This window comes from Caloenas nicobarica, chromosome 12 (assembly GCF_036013445.1).
Source record: "Caloenas nicobarica isolate bCalNic1 chromosome 12, bCalNic1.hap1, whole genome shotgun sequence".
Lineage (NCBI taxonomy): Eukaryota > Metazoa > Chordata > Aves > Columbiformes > Columbidae > Caloenas > Caloenas nicobarica.
The window spans coordinates 20,945,041-20,971,569 of NC_088256.1; the positions used below are offsets into that span (position 1 = coordinate 20,945,041).

At 44.9% G+C, this 26,529-nt stretch overlaps 1 protein-coding gene across 3 annotated transcripts in view; it reads right to left on the bottom strand.

Annotated features, from left to right (window-relative positions):
- Nucleotides 1–2,366: 2,366 nt before the first annotated feature.
- AMOT (angiomotin) overlaps nt 2,367–26,529 on the bottom strand; it is a 51,517-nt gene continuing 27,354 nt past the window's right edge. For all 3 annotated transcript variants that reach the window (XM_065643339.1, XM_065643337.1, XM_065643338.1), the window contains 8 exons: nt 26,064–26,156; nt 23,293–23,438; nt 12,915–13,064; nt 11,692–11,882; nt 9,339–9,461; nt 8,435–8,667; nt 7,382–7,606; nt 2,367–6,349 (listed from right to left, as the gene is read on the bottom strand). In XM_065643339.1, coding sequence (XP_065499411.1) covers nt 6,249–6,349; nt 7,382–7,606; nt 8,435–8,667; nt 9,339–9,461; nt 11,692–11,882; nt 12,915–13,064; nt 23,293–23,438; nt 26,064–26,156 — 1,262 coding nt within the window. In that variant the 3' untranslated portion in view covers nt 2,367–6,248. The remainder of the gene's footprint in view (nt 6,350–7,381; nt 7,607–8,434; nt 8,668–9,338; nt 9,462–11,691; nt 11,883–12,914; nt 13,065–23,292; nt 23,439–26,063; nt 26,157–26,529) is intronic.

The window sequence follows — 26,529 nt, forward strand, 5'->3', positions numbered from 1 at the left end:
TTTTGCTGCCATTTATATTACTCTTTCTTACAACATTCAGTTAAATGTTCCAGAACATTTAAAATGCTCAGATTTTGTTTGTCTTGCGGGGCAGGAAGGGGAGGCAGAGAGCTGTCTCTAGAAACGTCCTGTGTCATTATGGAATTTTGCTTTTCTTCAGAGGTGTTTAAAAGCGACGATAGGCAACGGTTTACAATAAAATAACGCAACTGGCAGCGCAACACGCGGGACTGAGCTACATTTGCAATGTGCTGTGTTACCTTTGAACTCCCTTCCAGCGTCCCTGGCAGCAGCGAGACTGTCGGGGAACTGCCCGCTACTTAAGCTGCGCTTAGTAAGGCTTGGGAGCAAAGGGGCTTTTTCATTTAAAGGCTGAGCCAATTGAGAGGAAAAACAGACAAAGAAACAACGAAACAACCAACCTTTAATGTTTTTCTCCCCTTTTAAGCCCCACATCTCGGCGCACTGAGGAACAGGAGGTGGGACAGCAGGAGGTGTCTCTACCACGCACATGTCCAAGCTGCATCCAGCCACCTGGGAGGAGCAGCCTCTGGTAGATGCTGATGTCCAAGCGGGCTGGTCAACACCTTCCGAGAACAGTAAGGGGACACGAAAACCTTAGTTATCCCTGGGTGGCTTCTCGCTGCTCTCCATGGAGCCGCTTTCTCGGGTGCCCGGCTCCAGCCTCCTCTCCCGCGGGTTCCGCGGCCGCGCTGCCCGGCCCGTCCTGCCCCGCACACCCTCCGCACGTGGGCCACAGCCGCTCTTCAATAAGGCAGCTGATAGCAACCTTCTGTAGCTCTTCTTTTTTGTCTGGCTGGGCTTTTTTTAGTCTTCTTGTTTCTACGCTGGCGTGCCAGACAGATATACAGAAACAACATCAAAAGGCCTGAAAGTGTCAGGGATGTTATGCGCTAAACTGACCGCTGGCTGGTATTTATGACAGCGCCGGCAACCAGGGGAGGCGACAACTACCTTAACGTCTACAGCGAAAATGCACCAAGGCTGAGCCCTTTCAAGCAGCTCCCCAGTAATCCCTGCTGCTTCCCTCTGAGAGCGCGGCGAGAAAGGAAAGATAAATTGGAGGCAACAAAATGCACCGACAATATATGAACAAAAAGCACGCTGGTGTATTGGAAGCTGTGATGCAGAAAATACAGGACTGCAGGTTACTCACGTGCTCTTACCCTCAGACATCTGAAAAACGGTCCAGCCGTCGAAGGAGAGATGAGCGGCACTGCCACCACAGCTCAAAGTTACGGTAAGGGAGGGTTGCTAATCTGATTATTAAAAAGGTGTGAAAGTGAGCTGGGTTGTGTGCAGCTGCAGGAGGGGCCAGAGGAAAAGATAAAAAGTGATGCTTAAGGGAAGAGACTGGAATGACAACTATTTTATCCTGCGAAATTTCCAATTAGGAGCTGAGAACTTAAAGATGGAGGCCAAGCGGCAGTGAGGATCAGATAAGGTGAAGGTTGGGTTTGTTTCACCATCAGTAAGGTTTTCATACTAAGAAAATTTACTGCAAAACAAGCAAACCAGTGGAAAGAAATTGAAAACACAGGATGCATTCTTTAAAAACACCTGAAATATTTTTATAGCTAACTACAAACATTCCGATAGTCATTTGCAAGATCTTTTAGTGCATATTTACACTTCTTTGTTTTCTTTCCTAGAATTAAAACTGCCGTAATCTTCAAAGACTTTAGGGCTGTTTCAACAGCTGAATTACAAAACAGCTCTGTTACAAATTGCAAAATAAACCTGATGGTTTAAATAAAGAGGAAAAAACAATCCACGTGATTCACTTCAATATAGACTTACATAGGTAAGATCATTCTCTTGACACATTTTCTAGGGTTGTGAAATACCGAACTTTTAGTATTTTAATTTATGCTTCGATATTGTGGATCTTAAAGAGAAGCCGCTAACCAGTCGCCCATTTCTCACCTTTGAGACCACAACCCTGCTGGAAGGGAAACGGAGTTGAAGCCATTTGCCCCCATGGGCCACCTGAAGGACAGGACAGGGGTCCTGAGCGTCCCCTCTCCTGGGGACAAACCCGGCGCCACCAAGGACCAGGGCAGCCGGTTCCCGGTACAGTTGGCCAGCACAGAGCAAACCACAGGGGTTCCGGTGCTTCTGAAAGCCCGAGAGATGACGTTGTCGGAAGTCAGACTCTAAAAGCAACTTAGAATCACATCTTTTTGAAAAGAAATGTATTTTCTTCATAAATACAGTACAATTACATTTTACAATGTCTTTTTACTTTCTAGACATAAAAATGCTAGCTTTTAAAAAAAAGAGTTCCTATACAAATACATGAAAAGAGACCCCCCCTCCCCACAGCCCCCCACCCCACCACGGAGCAAAACCATCGGCCGCAGCTGGAGGACAGTGAATCCCGGACTAACCTGTGCCAGCCCGCATCGGGAGGGGACGAAAGCCAAATTACCCCCGGGGTTTGCTTGTCCTGACTGCACGGAGGTTATTCTCCACCGTTTTGCAAGCAATGGAAGCAGCACATCGGCCACGGTCGCCGGGATTCACTGTCGGGGTGTCACGGCTCACAGGACACGGTTGTCACACGTCTCACGCACCGCTGGTCATCAGCGTGGGCTCCTGGAGCAGGAGGCGTCCTTGGAAATGGTTCTGGCCTAAAACTCTGCAAGTCCCTCACTCGGGCAGCCTCAAAAACGAAGCAGAGCCAGTTTTCAGCCTCTTGCTCTACAAACTTGCCAACAGAGGCAGAGACCAGACGTGAAGAATTTCAGCCCCTGAGCGCACTCGCTGACCTTGGCCACCCTTTGCAGAGCCCTGAGGAGCAACTCGAGTCCCCAGAGCCCAAACTGCAGCTCCGACCCCACCGGAGTTGCTGGCAGGAGCTACTGGAAGTTAATAACGGGAACAAAAGCCTCTAGATCTCAGGCAAGTCCCTGAGCCACCAAACCCCAGCAGAACTGCCCAAGGGAAGGACTTGTGAGTTTGGCCATTCTGTAAGCAGTGAAAGAAAAGAGGAAAAATAACTAAACTTGATTTTCTTGCTTTGCTCTACAAAAGAAGAATATGTGGCTTTCTTTATAAAAGCTACAATTCTGCTTCTAATACCCGAGTTTAAGAAAAACTCTTAGTCTAAAATTTTGGTTTGCAAAGAAGGTAATTGCAATCATTGTGTTAAAAATCGCTTTCTACTAGAAATGAGCTCTACAGAAGGAAAAGGAACTAGGTGTGCAGTTTGCCTCCTTAAAGCAGTTTCTGTTTAAAAACAAAATAAAAATCTGTACAGAGAGACTGAAGACTATAGTACACATCTTCCTCAAAGCAAGCAGCTCTTTTACATTCACATCAGGATGGCTCTGAGGAAGCTCGAGGGAAAATACATTCCTGATGGCTCCTGGTTCATCGGCACAGGAAGATGACCTTAAACTTCCATGTCAAAACTTCTGGGGGTTTTGCTTTTGGAAGAAATCAAGACTACAAAAAAGGGCAAAGAACCTGCCCTAAACAACGTAGAACTGCACCGTCTTCTTCCAAATTTACTTCCACGGGCATAGAACTGCTAAGGCTCCTGCAATCCCGACGGCTTGGACTGTCAGAGTTTTTGGAGGAGACAGTTCCTGTATTTTATTCACAGAAAGCTACTGTGTCTTTTTTTTTCTTTGTAAAAATAGATTACGGTGGCATTCCGTTTGAAAACAATGAGCTGCAAGGAGGATAAACAAATTACTTTTACCTAGTCCAGCTGAACAGCTAATATCGACTGCGGAAAATCAGTTTTCTAAACCAGATTTTGCCTCTAAAGGATCATAATTTTCCTAGATGTTTTAGAATTAATGTGAATTAAGCCCTACAGTTGCAAAACTTCTTTCCTACTGCTGAGAAGTAATTGTAAAGATGGAACGGAATTTTTCCTGACTTTAAAAGAACAGAAAAGCACTCAAACATCTCTCCCCCCTCTCACAGACACTCAGTGGCGTGTGATCTCCCTTATTGTTCATTCTAAGCCAAATCACAGAACATAACATCAAAAATTATGCTGAAATGGCAGAAAAATGGACACCTTGAGCTAACGAGAAAAGCTCCTCCTGCATTTCCAGCAACTGTGGAGGAGGAAATCACTTCAGATCATCCAAAGTGGGCATTACTTCACGTAACAGGGTGGAATTAAGCAGAGAGCAATAAATGTTAAGCCATTGTCAGGGCTGGGAATGAAGAGGCTGTGAGCGGTTTGTCTAGAAAAGGGTGGAGAACTAATCCAGACAGATGATTAGAACAGACTTAGGGAAGACCTACCACGCTGTCCAGAAAGACATTGTCCCATGTGGCAGAGACAGTCGAAGCCTTAAAGTGCAGCTCTGAAGTCGCGGCGATCGGAGTTTGTGCTGCCTGCTGGAGCCGTCAGTGGTAAAGCCAGGCTACTTAGGCTTAGTTCGTATCCTACCATATGTATTTTGCCATCTCTAACTTCTGGGGGTCTAGGAATATAGCCTGAAAAACACTAACAAGCGGCAAATCTGCTCGAAATGATGGGCAGTGTTTTCCTTGGGTTTTAAGCGATTATCAGCCAACTCACGGCCGATTTTAGGCACTGCTGAGTCACCTGTGCAGCAGACAGAAGGCACCTCCGCTCACCTCCCAGCCCGCCAGCGCGAAATCCATGTTTTATCTGCTGAACTGGTAAGGCCACTTCAATCGGACACCACATCAGCAGCGTCAACCACGTACGAACTGAGGACATTCACTAACTGCTTGATGATTAATTGCTGATTTTTCTTATTTCTGGGGGGAAGTGATCTGAAATGAAAATCTGGCTACTCTAATGCTGCACAGAAAGCTGAGACTAGCCAGGTTCCCAACATGTGATCACGAGCTAATTAAATATTTTAACATTCACATTAAAAAAAGTAGTTTTTAACGGAAATTAATATTGAAGCGTTTTAATAAAATGCAAGGACAGTAACAAAAACCACTCAATTACTTCTATTGGTCTTAATATCTCCCTATAGAATCTGCAGCCAAAGCACTGATGCATCTGTGCTAGTTCCCAAGAAACTGAAAGTGAACCTGCTGACTTAAATGTGTAACTTTCTTCTGTAATGCCTCTGGGACTTTCCTTAAGCTGCTCTCTCCAGTTAGATGAAGAAAAAAAATGTTTTGGAAGGAGAGAATTTACTACCTGAAACTTTACATAGAGCTCCTCTTTAAAGCTCTACCTCTGTGGCTTTACTATATGAAAAAGGGTCTAGTACCTCCAAGGAATGACAATAAAAAGGAGAAGGGTATTTGAAATACAGAAAAATCTGCTACAGAGAAAGATCTCTGCAGATGCAGCAGATTAAGTTGCTAACACTGAAAAGCAACAGGGTTTGCCACTTGCACTATGGTAAATTTGGAGTAGGTCCACTAAAGCCAGTGGAATTACAAGGGCAGAAATCCGATCCAACGGATCAGGACTGAGCCTGTAAGCGCCCCTTTTTTAATTTATGTAAAACATGACTGCAATATATTATTTACTATCCACTGTATAAATTATTGAAAAAGTACTTAAGTATAAAAGTGTGGCAAATCTTTCAATGGAACTAAAAATGTGAAATGCGACATAAATCACCGGAGTCTTTTTTTTTAATAAAGAAATAACACAATTTGGGAAGTAAAAAGAGAAAAAGGAAGAAGGTTACCGCACTGGAAACGGAAATCTTTCCAGCCTATGAATGTGAAATGCCTATCCTGAGTTCCTACACTGAGGGTAAAGAGAAAGTGTAAAGAGAAATCTCCTTTGATCACAGCTCCCATTTATAAAAGCTTCTCAGAATACCTGCATTCTGAAACCACCAAGTGATGCTCACAACTAAGTCCCTAGTCCTGGTCTTTACAAGGCCATTATGCCCGTCTTACTGGTCCAAGCCAGACATTCAAACAACAGCTGTGAGAGTAGGTACTTCTGTCTAAGAGACTTTAAAAATACTGAAATATCAGATGTAGTGCACCTAAGTTCTTGTTTTTTTCTCCAGACATTACCAGATCCAGTATTTAAAAAATAAAAGGGGAAACTTTCAAAGAACAAGTGTTATGGGTTTTTTATAATTTAGAACAAATTATAAATTAACCTGTCCATACTTTTGAGACATAATATACAAGAGCAAACAGCTAAGTGTTCTTTTATTACTCAGGTACTACAATTTTTTCCCAATAAAAATGTCTTTTACAAATTTCTTGCTACTGTATCCCAGCTCAGATCCTGGTACAGCTTTTCAGATGAGGTATTCTACCATCTCTCCATCTGGGAGGTCCTGCCCCATGGTCTGAACAGGGGCTTTTCTTTCAAGAGTGCTGGAGTGGAAGAGCGGCCCATCTACGTGATGAGGAAAAACAAGAGACAGACAACCAAAGCTGTAACTTCAACGAGGTTAGAAAAATGATGTTAACATTTTAAAAGTAATCTTCTACCATTGGTCAAAAGACAGCTAACAACTCCTTATTTCCTTTTAAAAAAATCCAACTCTTCGTGTATGCAGCCAGACAAATAAAGCTATTTTATCCAGTTCCCTTCGGGTATCTCCCATTGATACACAATGGTATTCAAAACTGGAGTGACTGCATTTAAATCAATGTAGTCAGTGTAGACTTTCACCACAAAAACCTGTTCCCCTGTCTCCCCCGATACCCATTAAATAGCATAGCATGGGGCAAGATGCACAGCATACCAGCCAAATACTCTTCCGTAAAGAACAACATAATTGTAATGTGTCTGTAAGTAGCAGAGGCAAGGTTGTGTAATCTGCATTGATTTGGCAGAGTGGGCTGGAAAATGAGCAGCTGCTGCCAGCTCGGAGCTCTGTGGGAAGCAAATTCAGCTTCTGCGACAGTCACTGTCAACTGGATCTACTTAAGCCAGCGCTGAAGTTGGGCCCGCGACCGGGACAGTACAATAATGAGACAGCTTTATCCTGGCAGTTCCCTTTCCTTCTTCTCCCTCTCCCCTATCTGAGTCCATTTTGCTTTGAATACCCACTAAAATGCAATGGCTGGTTTCTACAGCCGGTGCTCATATGCCTTTTAAACCCTGTATGCTACTCGCGATTTACTTAAGAGTAGACACCGACTCAGAGGCTACCCTGGGATTTGTGTATACCTGCTCCAATTCGTAAATCTTGCCGTACCTCTCTACCCAGTGTGTCCACGCTTATGCTACCACCCTTAAGGGTTTTCTTCCTTCAGAGCATTTGAGACCCCTCGGGACACTGTCAAACCTCTGAAACCCACCTGTCCTCACAAAAACTAGCCCCAGTTTTCCTGGAAAAAGGGACGGCAGAACTGAGCAGAGCAGAACTGACGGCAAGTCAGTGGCAGGGGCTCCTGTGGGCGAGCAGCTGAGCTCTGTTACCTGGTTTGTCCGCACCGTAGGCCAGGCTGGTGCTGGGGAACCGTCCCGGGGTGGGAGCTGCGGCGGAAGGCGCAGCTTTGCTCTGTTCGTTCCCCCGGTCAGTCTGGGTGCTGCAGTCTCTGCTGCCTGTTTTGGAGTGGGCTGAAAGCAACGGTGTGGAAGGAAGGACAGGAGACGGGGTGGAGGGAATGGATTCGGAGCGATATTCTGTTCCCAGCAGAACGCCTTTGTGGAAAAAGGGAAAGAAATTTCACAATCCCAGAAAACTAACTGGCAGCAGTCCTGCACCCCCTGCTCCAGGAGGTGGAAAGCGCTCCATGCTTCAGCAGGCAGCACTGATTTACCTTCCTATAGCACCTTTTACCACTGGGTGCTGAAGTACCCAGTGAATAGCACTATCCTCATGTTCCCACATGCAAAGACACACAAGCAGGCACTAACACCTTTCTTCCCTGTCTCTATGCAGTGACGCATCTATGGCAGGGTAAATCCGCACACTCTGAAATCAGCCGCAACAGACTCTGTTACATTTCAGGGTCTTTTAGTTTCATAGGGAGGACCTTGGGGCCTAACCTCCCCCCAGAAAAAAAAAATCATCTAAGATTTGCTTCGTTACAAGCCATTTTCTCTCAACAATGGCGTTGAGCCATTCCAGACAGAAGTCATGTTAGTGCAGGCACAACACTACAGGATAGCAATTAGTATCTCTGCTCCTATTCAAGGAGACTTTACACCTCCAGACAGCTGTAACAACCCAGTGAAGGCAAGTGCTTAGGAACTCTGAAAACTAGATCTCAATTATCCTTGACATCAGGTACCAAATTGGGAATAAAGGCTTACATATTTTAATGACAGAACCTGGACATCAGAAGTCACTATTTCGCAAATGATTAAAACAAGTAGTTGTTCCGAATGGGTCCCATCTTGCTTGTGGTCAGCTTTACTGCACGCCAGGCCAGCTCATCTGTTTGTCCAAGACATCACCTGCCTTCTGCTGCTCCTGCCTCCCCTCCAACTCGTGTATCTGAATTGCCACTGTTATTTAAAAATTACCTAGGCTGCCTTTCCAGCTCTTGTCTTCCCTCTTCTCCTCCAGGATGGGAGTGCTGCTCAGCGTGGACGAGTGGGACAGCAAGCCCGAGCCGGCGTTCGATATCGACATCAGCGACTTGGCGGGTCTCATTGAGGAGAGCTGGTCTGTCTTACCGGGCTCCTTGCGGGAGCGCTGCTGCAGGACTTTGATCATGGCATCCTTCTCAATGATCTGAGCGTGCAGAGTCTTGATCCTTTTTGAAAAGTGCAAAGAAAAACAATGTACCTGTACTCCTGTCTCCTTGGGCTGAGGTTCTCAGTGCCCCCACGGCTGCGACTAGGACTCCCTTGGGCATTTGGGGAGGCACAGACAGGATGCCGTGGAGCTTACTGCCCCGAACGCCGGGTGCTCACTAGCCCGCTAGAGCAGATCACGCATGAGATTTTCTGTACACATGCATGAGAGAGCGGCACTGAGATACCCACCCACCCTTGGCTACTGGAAGCTGCCCCAAACAGCCACAGAAGGGGCTTTGAGACAAAGCTGAGAGTTATATGCAGGACATGAGACCAACAAAAAGATGAGTATTAACACACTTTGGGGAGCCTGCACTGGGCCTAACCCCAGGGAAAACAGCTCTGTGGGACTGTCAAGGTGGCTGGAGCCTGGGGTCTGATGAGGATGCCCTGAAGAGAGAAGAGGAACAAGCTAGATGCAAAAAATCTAAGACAAGACTTTTCTGCGTTAGCCCTCAGTATCAAGACAGGTTTTGAGTGTTATGTAGATACTTCCTTGGCTAAACGAGCGTATATGTCATTGCTACTGCTGAAGACACAAGAATTTCTGGTTCTGAGGCGTCTACCCAAACAATTAATTTAAAATCCCTGTCCTAAAGAAGCCAGATAGGACCAAATTGCATTTTACCTTCCCTCCATGTCGAGACACCTCCTGTTAGCAAGCAGGATCTCTTCCTCCTCCTTCTGAATGCGAGCTTCCAGCGAGGTGTCGTAGCTGGGGTTGGGCGAGTGGCTGATCACTGTCGTGTCCCTGGGAACGAGCAGTAGAGCAGATGAAGGACCAGCTTAGTTTGCTGCTTTCCTCCCAGCAGCACAAAATTATTGCTCAAAAGTAACAAGAATATCCACTTTTTAGAGTTTTAGCTTGCTCAGTGTCTTCCAAAAATCCAACTTCCAGTCTTAAAGAAAGAAGGTTTAAAAAAATATGCACGTCATTATAACAATAGTCAATCTGCTGTCCATCTCAGGCCAGTCTATAATCTGACTGATTCGCTGTACTATGGTAAACTGATCGATGAGGCAAATCCAAGGACGTGGGGAGGGAGAAGGATGGTATACAGCACTCGGCACTTTTCTTCGACTGAAACAGCACAAACTTCGCTTCAGATATAAAGCTTTTTCCCTTCCCCTTCCAACAGCTCCCTATGGGGAATCTGAGTATCGAAGGGAACTGGGCAGGGAAGTTTCTTAAGCAACCCTAAGCAGCTTGGTCCAAAAAACCTGGAGTGGGCTGGGAACAGTTTTAGACTGATTCCATATAGTGCCTGATATTAAGACTGTGATAGTTGTTCAGTCCACTAACCAAAACATAACAAATATTTCATTCTACTTGTTACTGTTCAGTCAGAAAAAAGTCACTGTGCTGCACTCTGTATCACTGCATGACTCATAACATTAAGAGCATTTTACTGACATAGCTATGCATTAACATAATTAGAAAACAATCACACAAAAAATGTGGAGTTCCCAATTCATTGTCATAAGAAATCTGTTCTCCCAGGCCCAGCAGGTCTAAGAACTGTCTGGAAAATGCACCTTTAACTCTGCAAAAGTTGGGATCAGGAACAGCAAAGCACCAATGTGAAGGGCATAAGAAGGTCATTCAGCAAAGGAAGCCAACCTGACCCCGTTCCTGTCTGCGCTGTAAACCACCTTTCCTGCAACCTCAGCTTCCTAAGGGATGCTACGTTCCACTACCAAAGAAAAGGGAAAGAAATTTGTGCATAGTATAGATGAGGTTGCCACTGAAATCAGTGAAATCCCTCACAATCTGTATTTTTGAAGGAGACACTGTAGGTGCCAACTGCATATAACTTGCAGAAGTATTGACACTAATGGAACACTCTGTTTTAGGCGAGAAGCAGCTAGAAGGAAATGGAAAAACAAAGGTTGGCTCTTTTCTGACTGGAAGGCACTCATGTTCATTTAACAAAACCTGAACAGGCCTAACAAATCCGCTCTCATTCCATGATAAACAATAGACCAGACCCCTACTTATCAGCGCACGCTGAAAATATACTGTGGCCTCCATGGACAAGCAGTAGCAAGAGTCTTTAAAGAGTCTCTGGGGAGGTGGAAAACAGTGCACAAGAAGCATCAATCCCCTAAAATAACAGCCTGCTTCTGGAGCAAGATAAGATAAGTCTTTAAATACTAACACAGCAGAACTGCAGTTTCACCCTGTGATTCTAGCATGATCTTACGAGCTAGGAAGTCAGTTGCGATAACATCCCTATTTAATCTGGTTCATGAAACAATCTAAAATAAAACCTGCCGCCAAGAACCAGAAACTAGTGAGCAATGAAATGATATGTAAGCAACATCTTAAGCTAAAGAGCTGCATTCCAATAACAGCTCTTGTTTACCAACCCGCTGAAGCACTTGGGCCTATTTACAGCCACAATAAGTGTTTCTGTACCGTTGTGTTGGAATGTGAGCTTGTTACCAAATTTCAGACACTCTCCCCTTTCCACCCCCTCGAGCAGTGCACTCCATACACAGCAGAATGTTTTGAGCAGAATTTCCTAGTAGATGTTTCTGGTTAGTAGCCATGTTGAGGACAATACCACAAAGTAATTTGCAAAAACATTCTGGAGAACAAGTAAACCATTCAGGGTGAATGATGTGAATCATCAAGCTCACCCCGTCTCACATGACTTCAGTGAGGACTGATTCCTGTTAAAAAAAATTTTAAAAACCCCTTCTCAGACCCCTATTCTTCAATCAACAGCTTCTAGAAATGGCTCAGGACAATTCTAGTCTTGAATATGGCTCCTGCGTGTGCAGGAATCTTCTCCTGGAAAAAAGTTTCGAATTGCTGGCAATTGCACGGCTCCACTTGCATCCAGAAGTCTGAGAAGCCATTCAGACCACAAGACAAGGTACCACGGGAGGGTGGTACGACAACATTCCTTGGGGGGAAATACGACACTCAGCTGGAAAAAGAAAATAATCCCTGTACTATGAAAAGTGTCATTTACCTCTGAGCGGCCACGGTTGCAGCTGCATCCAAAGCAAACTGCCTCATCACACTCTCCTCCAGGTATTTCTGTTCCCACTTGGTCATGTCAGCTTCCAGAGCAAGAATCCTTTCTTCCTTCTCACGCAGGAGTTCCATAAGCGCCGTGGCATTGTACTCCGAGACATTGGCAGTCTGAGATGTCCCCTGGCGCTGATTTCCAAAAGCAGGAAAAGAAGAAAAAAAAAAAAAATGCACAGTTTTGTATGGAAGTCTCACCTGGGGTCGGCAGGACATTTGACTTATAAATTAAAAAAAAAAAAAAGTTTAAAAGAAAATACATTGGGCAGACAGGCTATTTTATGTTCAGTTCAGAATTCTTAACCATGACAAGAAAGCTATTTTTTTGTCTTGACTCAGGCCCAATGTCAAAAACTGTGGAGTTCAGAGTACCTAATCTTCCAAAGGTAACACAGACAAGTTCATCAAATTACTATAACTCCTACTAAAACCAATACAAAAATACAAGTAAGATTTAAATATCCAGAGGTGGAACTCGGGGGATAAACATAACCTGAAACTAAATGTGATTTAAAACACAGGCCTGCATCCCATTTCCAGTAAAATCTACAAACCTAATAGTTCACCTATGTTTGACATAGGTCGAAATAAATCTAAAACGTCACATCCAGTTCTGAACACCATGCACAATCTACTTCTCATTCATTCTTTTCACTGAAAAAGACTCATGTTACAATCATAAGAATATACTCTATGTGAAGCTCCCATTTGTTTCCATCAACTGCATTTATAGGATTGGTTTTGCTGGTTTGGTTTTTAAAATGCCAAAGTTTCTTTAAGGGTCTCTTTTCAGGCCAGTTGTTAATTAATTTTATATAAAACCTCAAACTGTGAACAATATTTTAAAAAATAATTTAGAAGTAAATAGAACCAGGTTACTTAAAGATAGAACACCATCTATCTACATGGCTACATCGGAATCTTGCCAAGTGATAGATCCCCTCTTGCTCTCTTATCTAAATATTCTGGTTGGAATGGCAGAATTACATCAAGTAAAAACAATACAATGGCGAGCAAATCCATGATTCTACCTACCAGAAGAAAAAATGAGTAATTTTACCAGGTGGAAAAAAAACCCCCTGCTCTTCTTTTTTTATGTGTGGTGTAGGGTACAGTGTACGATCCTATAAGAAACCCAGCGTGGCCCGGGGAAACGGCGGGTACCTGCTGCATGCGGAGAGACTCCAGCTCCCTCTCCAGCCGGGTCCGCAGCCGGTGCTCCAGCTGCTCCCGTTTCTCACACGCTGCCTGCAGCTGCACCAAGGCCTGCTGCATCTTCTCCACCTTCTCAACATAGACCTGCTTCTTCTTGAGCTGAAACAAAAGAAGAAAATGCAAAATAAGTTAAATGAGGAGAATGAGCGACCCTCTGGCTTTGTACACATCGCAGAGCACAGAAACGCCAGCCATGTCCAGGCGGCTGCTGTCAGTGAGCCTCAGGTCCTGCCTGGGACTCGACACTCAGGATATTACAGGTTTTTCCCCTCCCCGTTAGGTATATTTGTTCTTTCTGTACTCACTGACCCCATAGTAATGATGGGGAAACTGAGGTAATTATCTGTTGCAAATGACTGAGAGCAGCAACGGGCTAGAAGGGGCATCTGGGTTCATAACACAGAGTGTTTCAGTGACTCGACACGTTACCAAGGTAACTGTAGCAAAAACATCGTGTAGAGCTGGTCCACAAGGAGGGAATGCTTCCCAGTGCAATATTGAAAATTGCTGGCAGGGTTTTTATGAGATTAAGCAGAAACTGAATCAGAACTTGCAGGATCCTACTCCAGTCTCATAACAATAAAATAATGACTAGGCTCAAAGCACACCCTGGACGTGGCCTGTGCTCTCTCCGCGCTGCAGTCAGGTTTATTTGAGCAGTCGGGACATTCCTCACGGTCATCTCGGCCCAGTGTGACCCAGAGGTCCTGCTCCATCCCTTGCCCCGACCCTTCCGTCATCCTCCATCGCTCACCCTGCAAACCCAGCTGCCGTCCTGCCTCACGATGAGCAACGAAAACGCTGAGACCTCCAACAAGTGTCTTAGCAAGGTTAACCCGCAGAAAACCAAACTAAAATATGAATTAAAAACCAGAACACCCCCAGGGCTCAACTCTATTCTAATATAAAGAATACTGCACACCTATGGACATAATTTTTTGTTAAGGAAAACACTAGCAATCACAATACGCTGGCCTTCTGCAGCAAAGCTGGGGCATTGCTTTTTGAGCTGATTGTCAGGAACCCTGAAATACGAAAAGCACAGGAAGAAGGAAACTTTTCCTAACAGCCAGAGCCAAAGTCTAGAGAAACACCACAATGCAAAACACAGACTCCCTTATGTGAGTTCAAAGAGCTGCTCTCCAGCTTCATGGAAGAAAAGTCCACTGAGGCATATTAAAGACAAAAGACACCACTTTTGGCTCAGGAAGTCCTTCTTGGAAGCGGAAAGTATTCTGGCAAAGTACTGCCATTTCTTGGCCCCATTCTGATAGCGTTCCCTAGGAATCTGCTGTAGGTTTCGGCAGGGACAGGACACGGGGCTTGCTGGGCTTTGATCTGAACAACACGAGCCGTTCCCACATCGCACCTTCCTTCCAAAAGGGCCTTATCATGTGTTTCTTCAAAATTTTCCCTTTTCACACTCCCGTTCCTTGAGGCAATCCAGAGACTACAATGTGAACAGCAAAGAGAAAAAAAAGTCCCCAGACACTATTAATCCCAGATATGGTATCCTTTTCTTCTCTTTGTAAAGTCAGCAGGCATCTAATCTCACAGCATGAATGTTGCTGCCCTAGAGGTATTTATTTTTATTTTATAATAAAAGTTACAATAAATAATAAGTAATCCAGCCACAGGCCTTCCCACCAGCACATGTACAGCAGAAGGGTATTTTTATTCTTTGATTGCTCAAAATTTCAAGCTTGTTTGGAATGGGAGGGACGAGAACATTTTAATACGACTTAATATTCCACTGCGTTATACTTAATAGATCTTTTTATCCCAGATCATAGTGCCTAATAACACTTATTTAAGCTTTCTCAGGTGCTAACAAAGTGTATATTAATGCGCCAGTTTTACACTTATATTAACAGCAGCTCATAGTAGTTCTGTAATGAGCCAAAAATGATAAACTATGAGTCAGCAGCAGAACCTAGAAATGGAGAGCACCCAGCACCTTAGTTTTGCATATGAGCTTACCGACCTGGACAAGAGTAAGGAACAACCTAATAAATTCGCTCATAGTGAAATATGCATTGAACTGAATAATAATCTCTTGAAAATCTGCTCTCCTCCTCCACTCTTCTATATAAAAAGTTAAGAAAGGAAGGACAGACATTTTGTCTCTTATTACCTACCACGAAGCATGCAAACTTCTGAAAAGCTTTTCAACACACAGGGAAAGCTCTCCTTGCAAAACGCAGCCACCGACAACATTTTTCTAGTTTCATAATTAGCAAACTTGAATATGCGTATGCGCGGATTAACTTTTTGGCCTGCATTCAAAGAATACCAAGAGCCCAGCCAAAAAAATAATTAAGGACACAGAAATTCCACTGAAACATTCACTTTGAAAGTGCTCCCGTCAGCTGAAGCTGCAGGTGAGATGTTGCAACACAAGCCGTTGCCCAACTCGCCAGCGCTGCCTGCACATGCACCAGACCCACGCCACCCGCACGGCTTGTTCGGTGGCTTTTCACAACCATCCTTTTTTTTCCCCTTCACAAAATAAACTTCATCTTCCAGCATCAGGAAGAACTAGGAATGTTAGAAAATTCGGGATTTGCGTGTGTATTTTTTTTTTTTTAGTGGCTTAAAACCAGAATTAATTCAGGAATCCCTCAGATCACGTTCGGTTTTTTTGGAACACAGATGTTCAGTAAGCTTTAAAGGCATGTCTGTGCTCCAGACAACTCAGCTTTCCTCATGTGTCTTTTGACACAATTATCATTTATATATAAGGCTGTTTCATTTCACGCACTCCCTGCACTCAGTCAACCCACTGCATATTGTGACAGTGTCATTAATTTCCAGTATTTGTGAGGAAAAACTCACCTTTCTGTGAACCAGGATTCTCCAGGACTGGTAGCCTATTTTTTTTTTTAAGTCTTTCTGACTCGATCTGTCCTCTGAACGTGAAGAGGATCAGGAATAATTCCTCCGAGCACAGAGGGATTTCATTACCATAAATCGAGAGTACGATCGTGTTTTCCTAAGACAGGAATTGGAAACAGCTTCCTGAGTATTGCCAGGGTGCTGCAGACATAAGTGAGATGGGAGGAAGAAAAAAAGGCAGCGTGCTGAGGCTTGTTCTTGGTCATTTGCCATGGATTCCCCACTCTCTCTCTCTCCCAGCAAAGAACAAAAACTGGCTGCTCAGTGCCAAAGGCCACAGTGACATCTACCACGCGGGAGATGGCATCAAAGGACACTGGTATTCTCTGCAACAGGCCTTGCCCTGAACACGTGCTCTAGATAAGAGCTCATTCCTGACGCTTCACAAGGATGCGGTCACGCCCTTCGGTATATCACTTTAAATCCATTTGACAAGATAGTTATTTTCCTTTTGATGGTACTGCATTTAACTAAGAAGCAAGCTCATGCTCATATAACGTATTGTAACTCTTTTGCCTTGAAGGGTGCTCTGAAATAATAATATCTTTACTATAACACCACTTGAAGGCGGTGAGATCTCAAATAACCTCAGCGCACATCCGAAAGCACCGCGCAGCGCTTCAGCGCGGCCGTGTCCCTTCCTGGCATTCCCTACAGGACACGGCACAACGTCAATCACGTGCGTATCTTCTCCAGGTCAATCCCTGACTGCCTTGGAAAATGTCCTACCCAGGTACCGGAGGTCAGGCTTTGGCTCTCACAACCAGATTTTCTAACGAAACCATTTTAAACAAGAGCAGTCACTCTCCAGTCCACATCCACTATGACATTTACACAAATTCTGCAACAGGACTGAGGATAAGAACAATAAAGAAGGCAACGACAGGCTTGGGACTCTGCAGAAATCTAGCACACAAAAGTGCTAATTCATGCAGGGAATACCCCTGAAAGATTTCCTGGCCTCCCAATCAAGTATTTCTGTCTTCATTTTATTTCCTCTATCCCTTGTCAAAATTGCTTTCTGCAGTTGAGAGCCAGCTGGGAGAAGGAGGATGCGTTTGGGATTCAGAGGCTTCATTGCTCACAAGGGTCTGGCTGACATGAAGAGCAATTGTTTCCAAGTTATTCAGAAAGATTTACTGCCTGAAAATGCCTGCACACCAATATCCCTCAAGTGCAGGGCTTCCAGCTATGGAAAATGAATCCACCACTTCAAACATGTAGGAATGAAATTATTAAACAAATTCACTAAACCTAGGAAACTGAAACTAGTCCTCAGGATCTTTTCACAGAAGAAAAGATGTCCTAAGACAACACAACGCCTGGCAGCAGGCAACCTGCAGGCTTCTCTGCTACAGAGCACGTTTGCATGGTCTACAATCAATGTCCAAGGACAACAGGTTCCTGTCAGAAGTAGGGACACTTGGTTAGCACTACAACTGCCCAGCAGAAAAGGGATTAACACTTTAAAAGCCAAACAAATCCTGCTCCTTCATTTGATTTGGGCTTCTCAGCAAAGCCCTTGACAAAGCACGCAACCTCATTCCAAGGTGTCAGGTCCTTGCAGAAGAAAGGCTGTGGAGCGGGCACGGGGGGCTCGCGCACACAGCACGGCCAGCAGGAGCACACGGGAACGGGGCATCTTCCCTGGCAGGTCACCAGATGCGAGGGAGGCAGAAGCTGGGCTGGAGCTGCCTCTGCAGGACAAACACAGTCCTGGACACAGCGGGTGAGGAGGAAGGAAGGATCTTCTTTTGTAAAGAGATTCATCGCTTCCAGATGCGTTACTCAGCAAAGAGCTTTTCTGGGGAAGAAGACAAGACTTCCTGCCCGGCCAGCAGTGATTCAGAAACCCTCCCAGGCGTTTTGACAAACCAGCCATTCCCCTCTTCATCTTGGACAGCTCCTATTTCAGCAAACTGGGAACACTCGTCAGCATCTGCTTCTCTCACACCCACTATTTCTGATGTCTTCAAAGTCCTTTGTTTAATATATTCAGGGTGTTCTCATTACATTTGGGGTTTATCCTAAAGCTGAATTCCTTCAGATGCAGCTGAAAATGTGTTTCCCCACAAGAATCTGCCTGCTATGGCAGAAATGTAGTGAAAAATAAAAGAAAGCAAGCACGTTTAAATCACCTCTCCCTCTTGCAGTTGGAATATATTCCTCTAGGACGCCTTTGAACCCTCAATTTGTTTGAATTCAGGCCCAACAAGGCGCCACTGCCCTCAGCAAGAACTCATGCTGAAGCAATTTGGTAACACTATCCTCTTGCTAGGGAACAGTGTTTGTTGCATGGGAACATCATAATGTTGTTTCTCTGTGTTAAAATAAGTTATAATTCTCAAAGCCACCTCTGGAAAATTGCTAACAGGCAGAATACGACAGGCAGCGACACAGCAATAAAAAGCCCGTTCTCTGTTGCTCCAAGAACGCAGGTCATTAAAGACACACAGTAGTTACAGGAGGGAGTTTCCTCTCCTCCCCACCCTACGCATCCATGAATGATAAGGAATCCAAAAAGTGTCCTCTCTAAAAGCAACTCTGTCCTGAAAGGAGTAGTTATGTGGCTCTGACAGTCTAAGCATTTAAGTGAGAGAAAGCTGTGGAGACTAGGAATATTTCTTTACAGAGCCAGAGAAGTGAGTGGAATAAAACAGACAAGCCTTCACGCACACAAACGCTCCTTTGGGTCTCTTCCCTACAAGCCAGAGCTCTGTTCTGAAAGTATCTCAGATACAGTATATAAAGTACAATAGACGTCATTTGGAAATGAACGTTTCTACATTTTCTCACAGCCAGAACCCTCAGTGTTATTGGAAATAGTGTGCCATTTCTCTCCACAATAGCTGAGTGAGAAATTAATACGTCGTCTTAGCTGTGGAATCTGGTCTATGTTGAATTTTGATGGCTGAAAGATCTTACAGCTCCTAAATGCAAGCCACTTTTCTAAAAGATATTTCATTCAAACTTCTTCCCTTCCCCCAGCCCCCAGCTTGCACCCATGTAGAGGATGTCTGGCTTCTCCTCCCATTGCAAGGTGTGCGCATGAGGAGGGCAAAAAGGAGATACTTATACCTTCTGAGTGCTATTCACTGTTTTTCACAGCTGCCTCCTTAAGGCACTCATTTAAACAGTGGCTTGTACACTGCTGGAGCAAAGGAGCACAAGTTACACTACTATATAAAAACCCCACAAACACTTTTTAAGTTGAAGCGTGGCATTCTACGGTATGAATTAACCAGCGTAAGCTGAAATGACCAAGTTCTGGATTTTTTTTTTTTTCTTTAAAAGTGTAAAAGCAGCAGTAATTGTACCCTCTACATCCAGCAGTTGTGGTTAGATGAAGTATTTGGCATGAAACTCTCTCCTGCAGTATTACAAGGCTTTACCCAGAGCCTCAGCCTGCTCAGGATGTTCCTTTCTATAAACTCAGCAATTCTGCCCTTGGCCCAGAGCAAAGCAAAGTTTAACCGTCTGCTCTGTTTGCTAAAGGCTCTCGAGGTGTGCGCTGGCAGATGTTGGTGGTAACGCGGCTATTTTAAAAGCTCACACATATGGGCCATCTGTGACCATCCACCAGCTGCCCATCCGCTGCATGCTGCAGCCATCCAGAGTTTGCATCAAAACCGAGACCATCACGGCAATCCTTGCTCCAAAAGGAGAATCATTCATTGCTTTACCTGAACATATTATCGCTAACGATTTCTGACTGTGATATATGTTTTTAAGCCAACATGTGTTTCGCCTCAAATGTATTTGATTTATCTCAAATTTCTTGCTTATTGCACGTAATGAAAATAATCTGAAGTTTAAAAACCAGACTAATACTTTGCTAGAAACAATTTTAATAAGCTACTGACATATGCATAACCATGGAGCATCAGCTAAAGGGAAGAATGAAAATGGAGAAGTGAAAATACAGGTTAATTACTGGTTATCTTTATGTATAGTAGAGACGTAGTAAAGTTTAAATATCACATATAAAACAGACACATACTTATCAAATCTGTTCGTAGACATATTTGTTTGAAATACCCATTATCACACCCTTTTTAGCACTTTGCAGCAACAAACTCCACACTATCTGAAACTTTTATTACAGCTTGGTCTAAATTTGAAGAGTCATTTCACTCCTGCGAACATCTACTTTTGCTTCTGTTCCTTTCTCCATCACATTCAGCATCCCTTTATCTCCTCCTTTCCTCTAACTTGGATGATAAAGCGCAATATACATAAAAGTTCTCAAAGCTCCACAGGAGTAGACAAGTGTCTACATTTTACAGACGGGTGGTTTTGCCCTAACTAGCAATTCAGGATTTTAAAAAGAATCTGGAAGTTCCCATTCAAATGCAATATTTAAATTCAGCTATAGTGATATATGGCTTATGGGTCTCATTAGAACGGAAATATTATTTTTATAAAGGATATGGTGAATATAAGGCAGGGTAACTCTACTTAATAGGAAGTCAAAACAGAAGGGGGGGGGAAAAAAGCTGAAAACTTACATTACAGGATGCAACAACTGAAATATGCACAGCTCCCTCAGGCCCTGAGCCAGAGTGGCTGCCAAACCTCAGCAGAAGAAACTCCACCCTCTTCTGCAGGACTAGTTTGGAAATTCCTGACAATTACAGGGACTAGTAACTCAGATTAAGCTGGCAGGAATAAAAGAAATAATTGACAAATTGTTCATATATCTTGGCCAATGAACGTCACTAACTCAGGCTGACATTTACAGTCCCTTCTGAATGGCGCCCTGAGCACCGAACAGTTTGCTTGGCTGTCTTTCGCTAAGTTACTAAACAGCTTGGGGATTTGAGAAGTTCCCACAATTTAATACTAATGAGGCAACAAATGCTTCATAAGCCTAAGTATGTCATTAAAAAGTGATTTGGGAAACCTGCAAAAGTGACTTTTTAGCCCTTCTGTTTCCCCTTATTCCCCCTCACCTCTAGGAAAAAGCAGAGTTAATTCCTGCTCCCTCACTCAGATGCTTCCATATTTATCTACAACAGGAAGGGTGGCACTTCCTGCACACCCTGGGATCCGAGCAAAGGTTGGATGCCGATGACCACAAGCCCTCATGCAGTCGAGGCCAGGGCATTTCACTCTGTATCAACATACGCGTGGTTTTTAAGCTATCATGCAATATGGCCCGGAGTAACTTACCTATTTTACTATTCTGCCTAGGCAGAAATACTTTGCAATAGCGCTGAACCAAACTCTTCCAGTAAAACAATAGAGGTCTTTTGAAAAGACAACATACGGTTATTATTACCTTCAAAGACTTGAACTGGACTGTGAGGAAGCCAATCTTAGTGCCCACACAGAGGTCCAACCTGGCCAGGTGCGGCGTGTGCCGGCCTTGGCTCATCACAGCACCACCGTACGCGTTGACTCCAAGCATGTGAATAGTTCCAGGGATGCCAAAAGGATGCCCTGTGCACTTAGTCAAACATCAGACTTTTAGCGTAATAAGGTACTGAAATGTGAATGGAAGCCAAAGAGCTCCTCTACATTGCAGGACTGAGTGACACAGTAGCATTAGAGCCAAAGAGAATCAGGTCACGTTTAAATTACCCTATAACCTAATGATCCCTGTGCCCCTGAGCAACAACGGTGCGAGTCAGCTTTGCCAGGAGAGGCTGCAGTTTCAGTGAAATCAACGGACTTGTCAACTGTGCGCAAGGCTGAATGTGGTCAGTGATATTTAAGCATTTCTCTGACTCTGTTCTTTATTTATAATTCGTATTGCACAGAACCTGGTTCCCCAGTGCTGGCCCCCAGCCTGGCGATGCTGAGTGCTGTACAAATGAGAGCTCCTTGCCCTCAAAGCTCACAGCCTGACCCTGGAGACAACAGGCAGAAACACGCAGGCAGGGCAGGCCGAGGAGACGTCTCTGGGGTAGCATGAAGTGTGGCTTGGCCCCCGCCAGCCGTGTCGTGAGCACCCCTGCAAGGGACACTTCTAAGTGGCCTTGCCCGTGTTTGCAGTGAAGGTGAGGACAGGCTGGCAGAAGGCACCAAAGTGCTTGTTTGGGGTGTGGAGGAAGGGGTGGTTGGAAATGGAGAAGGACAAAGGTGGAAGACATCCTCTCAGCAACAAGGGGAGAAGAGAAACGGGGTTGGGTAAACCGTGATGGGCCTGGAAACCAAAGAGGAACTGCCTGAATTTGATGTGGTGGAGAAATACAAGCGAGGTGGAGCACTAGGGAGAAAGGCTAATAAGGTACGAGGACAGGTAACCCTGCAACGACATCCTGAATGAGCAGAGCAGATCCGGGAGGGAGAGAGGCTGAGGGAGGGCTTCCACGAAGCTGAAGAGATTAAAAGAAAGGTACTGCAAGGGCCAAAAATTAAGGACACCAGGGAAGGAAACGAAGGTTCAGGGGAAGGGCCTGAGCAAATACAGAGCTCAGAGAAGAGCAGGCTAAAATTAAGAAGGCAGTAACATCTGTACCTGTGAGAGGAAGAAGGCAGGCAAGATAAGATGGCAGGGTGTTCACTTTGTGTTTGATCATTCCTCCTCTCTTGGCACAACGGGATCCTGAACAGAGGGAGGAGCAGAAGCAGACAAGGGGAGGGTTTGAAGAATGTCTCGGGAGACAGCAAGATGCAGGCGGATACAGGCACTGTGCTCAGCCCAGGGGGATGGCCAGCGCTAGTGGGCAGGAAGATGGCAGAATCCAAGGAGCAGAGAACAAACGTGCAGTGGAGGAAGTGTGCTGGGTCACGAGATTTCCTCCAGAGGCTCTCTATGGAGGAAGAGTAGGAGTAAAGGAAGCAGAGGCTGGGAGCAGGAAATGGAGCCTTGGAGAGGAAAGGAGTAGGCGGGAGGAAAGAGGACGGACACTATGACGCAGAAGGGCAGCGAGGTGAGAACCATGTGTGAGTGGCAGGGACACGGCTACAAAAGAAACTGCTGTGAAAGCTGCCCAGCTAAGCAGCTCAAATGTATTATCCCCTCTCGGAGGGGAGGAAAAGGAGAGAAAACAACCAAGGTCATGGCCAGCTTATTACAAATGCTGGGCACATACTGTGATCTGCACTGTGCACCACGATACACTGGTGTAAGTGGAACACCTGGCAAGGAGACAAGTTGCATTCATTTGATATTAGTTAAAAGTCCATCCAGATCTGAATTTCTGCCAAGTTCAGGAGGTTGCCAGGGCTGGGATTTCAGCTCCAGCCACTTTTATCAGTTGAAACAAAAAGAAAACGAAACATGGCTGCTTAGACAAAACCACTTCCAAGGAAACACAGATTTGTGCACAGTTCAGTGGTTTAGCTAACCAACACAAAGCTAAGTCGACATAAATAGCTTTGAAGCAAGCACATTTCCTTATAACTTGCCCAAGACAAGCTCATTGCCACACTCACTTTTACTGGAACCCACGCCACCCTGATTTCTCTCTCCCAGCATCCTCACCTCCTCCTCCAGTTTCACCACCTTGGCCTGAGCATTGTTCAAGGCCTGGTCTCGGATCTCGATGTGTCTTCGTTGGTCCTCGTTGGTAGAGCGCGCAGCAGCCAGTTCTATTTCCAGTTTCTCTTTTTCCCGCTGTGTTTCCTTGTCTATCAAAACAAAGTGAGAGTTATCAATAGAGAGTCCTCTAGTTTTCAGGGGTCTTTCACTCCAAAGGCAAAGGAAAGATTGTACTGGAACTTCACACAAGAGAGAGAATGCAAATCTAGTACTAAGGTGTGCGTGAGGGGGGAAAGCACATGGCTTTCAAGGAAGAGGAGGACTTGTAACCATGAAAAACAACCATGGCACCTTCAAGCAACAATATGCCCCAATGCTAGCGAGAAGGAATAGAACATTCATCACTCAGCACAGTTAGGGAATTTGCTCTGATTATGCAGATGGTTAGTGAAACTTGGCACCTCTTTACTTCTGAGCTTTCAGCAGTGGAAAACAAACTGGGTGATTTTAATATCCCCAGCTGGGAAGAGGAGAGGGCAGACTTCTGTGCCTGAAAAACTTGTGCTCCTTTTTCTCACTCTGACCCCACAAACAGGAAGGCTGTTCTGCTTGAGGCAGCTGTCCTCCTTCTCAAAGTAACACCCCGTTGTCCCACTTCGCTGGCGGCACCATCAGAGCAGTCAGAAAACACGTGAGCAATGAGAGCTCCTCAGTCTTCCTCTACTGCCCTTAAAAATGACCCCCTTGGCCAGATCTGAAGCACGTGTATCTGTTCTGTCAGTGCTCAAAGCAGACCTGCAGGTCAAGAAAGCCTTTCGCACAGCGCTGGAGGTTCATGTCTAATGCCTTAAAGCCACCCCAAGCACAGCAGCTGGTTCTTTGCTGCTGCTCCCCTGAAAGAGCTGGGCCTAGGGGGAGCAGCTATGCTGTGTGTTTCAGGAACAGGGCAACCGTCCTCATAAAAAAACCCAAATAGGTGTAAAGCAAACCCACAACACAGAGCTGGTGTCCCTTGTAGAAGTTGTCATTCCCAGCAGAAGCCAACCAGCTACAATGATAACATTAACACACTCACTGGATACACAACCACAGAATACTCCCTGGAGTAATCTACACCCAGCACTGATGACACCAGAGAAACTGCATTCCAGAAACCAACATCCCACGATGAAGGAATGAGGACAAGGAGTGGAAGGCTTGAAAAACAGGAACGAGATCCTGGGTGTTAGGACAGACTGCATATGGAGTACACAGGCCCGTTTGTGCAAGCATGTGCATAACTATATTTACAGGACCACAATTATTCCCTTTCTTTTGCCAGGAGAGAGCCAGGAGCAAAGCTTCAGCAACACGGAGTAGCTCAAGATTCCCTTTGTCTACAGGATCAACACAGCCCACACATAGGTTGCAAAACAAACCTGTCCACCAACAGCAGCCACAACTCTGCAGAGCAAACCCTGACTGCAGCTCAGAGCGAGCCTGTGACATAAGACACAAGCACAAAGGCTAATGTCACCATTGCCTTATTCTTTTCCCCATCTCTCCCATCCCAGTGTGTCTCCTCCACCCTGGAAATGAGTTGCTGACGGTGTGATCATGCTAAAATGTATTGCAGAAAATGAGACGAGACAGGGTGGCCTTACGCCAGCAGGTATCAGGCAGTGCCAGCAGTCTGTTTGTTAATCTGCAAGTGTTCACAGCGAGGCTTTTGGAGGTTTTGTTCCAGACTTTTCCCCAGATGGGTACTGCTTCAGTTGACAAGTGCCTACAGCACCCCTAGAAACGCTGGGAACGACAAAATGCAGCACTGTGATTTCCGTGTTCATACAAAAGGAGAAATGGAACGTAAGGCCTCACAGCTTGGACCTTCCCACCTCTCTGGGTGAACCTACGAACCTCAAAGTCCACCCAACCAGTTGAATGCGGGAGTAAACTCAGACTTTCCACTACCCCCAGGAGTTCTGAATTCACACCCCGAAGTCGCCTGCTTGCAACATAAGCCACAAGGAATAAGCTAAGCACAACACAAGAGAGGGATACCAGCATTTGTCAGAGTAGAAGCAGTGTGTGTTACACCACAGAAAATCTCTATTTTGCAATTTTATTGCGTTACCTTTTTATATAACAATTGGAGAAAAGTGAGCATTGTCAGAAGGGTGGAGTACGCTATGGGATGAGAGAAAAGTTGGCTCGCCACCATTGGCCTCAAGACATTCCAAGTACAGAGGAAAAGCAGCATTTCACATCCATCATTGTTTTGCCTTGTGATAAATCCACTGCTGTGGGCAGAGTTCCCTCACCCAGCCCAGCATACCAGGCAGTGTTCAACCCCTTTAGTTTTGCTGAACTGCAGAGGGCAGTGGCAAATTAAAGAGGAAAGAGATAGGAGACCTACCAGGTCCCAGTCCCCCTGGCCTTAAACCATGCCGAGACCCTTGTCAGCTTGGAAAGGTTTAATTCCAAAGCTTTCAGGGGACAAAATAGGTAGATAAATTATCCTGTACATCATGGGGTAAACCCTAATTTTACAGTTCAACTGCAAACCACATTTGCTTCAAAATCTCTAATAAATGCCATCGGATAGACTTTACATACTGACAAAAGGAATTCTTGAATCTCTCCTCCTTTCTCCACTGCCAGGTTTGGACTGTCACTGCCCTGATTTCTGTCCCGGTAGAAAACCAACAGGTCTGAACTACGCTAACCCGCTGTGCTGTTACCCTTCCCAAGATGACCGGAGCACTTCTAGCGACTCAAATTATTGCATAACTCACTTTGTGCAAAGAGTTGAGAGATGGTTTTCCGGTTGTCTTCAGAGCCCTCAAATTCCTTCTCCGCAAGCTGCTTGTTGGCTGTCTCCATACGTTCTGCAAAATTTTTCAACGAAAGGAACATTAAATAATTAGAAGCTAACAAGCATTAAGTCACGTCTGCTTAGGACATTTCTAAGGCAAGGAAGGGGAAAGGATCTCCTGATTCTACACAGCCAAAAGTAAAAAGCCTATAAGAAGCTGGCACTCACTTCTGAAATATTTCTAATTAAGTCCTTGAGAAAATATCCTCAATGAGACAAAATAGATTAAATAAAATTCCAAAGAAATTACTTTAAACAATTATAACACATATGAAGTTTATCTTTTCAATTTTTACAAATGTTAAGACATCTTATTTTTTCCACTCAAATAAACCTCACCATGCAATTAAAAGCTTCCCTTATAATTCTCCACTAAATCTTACTAG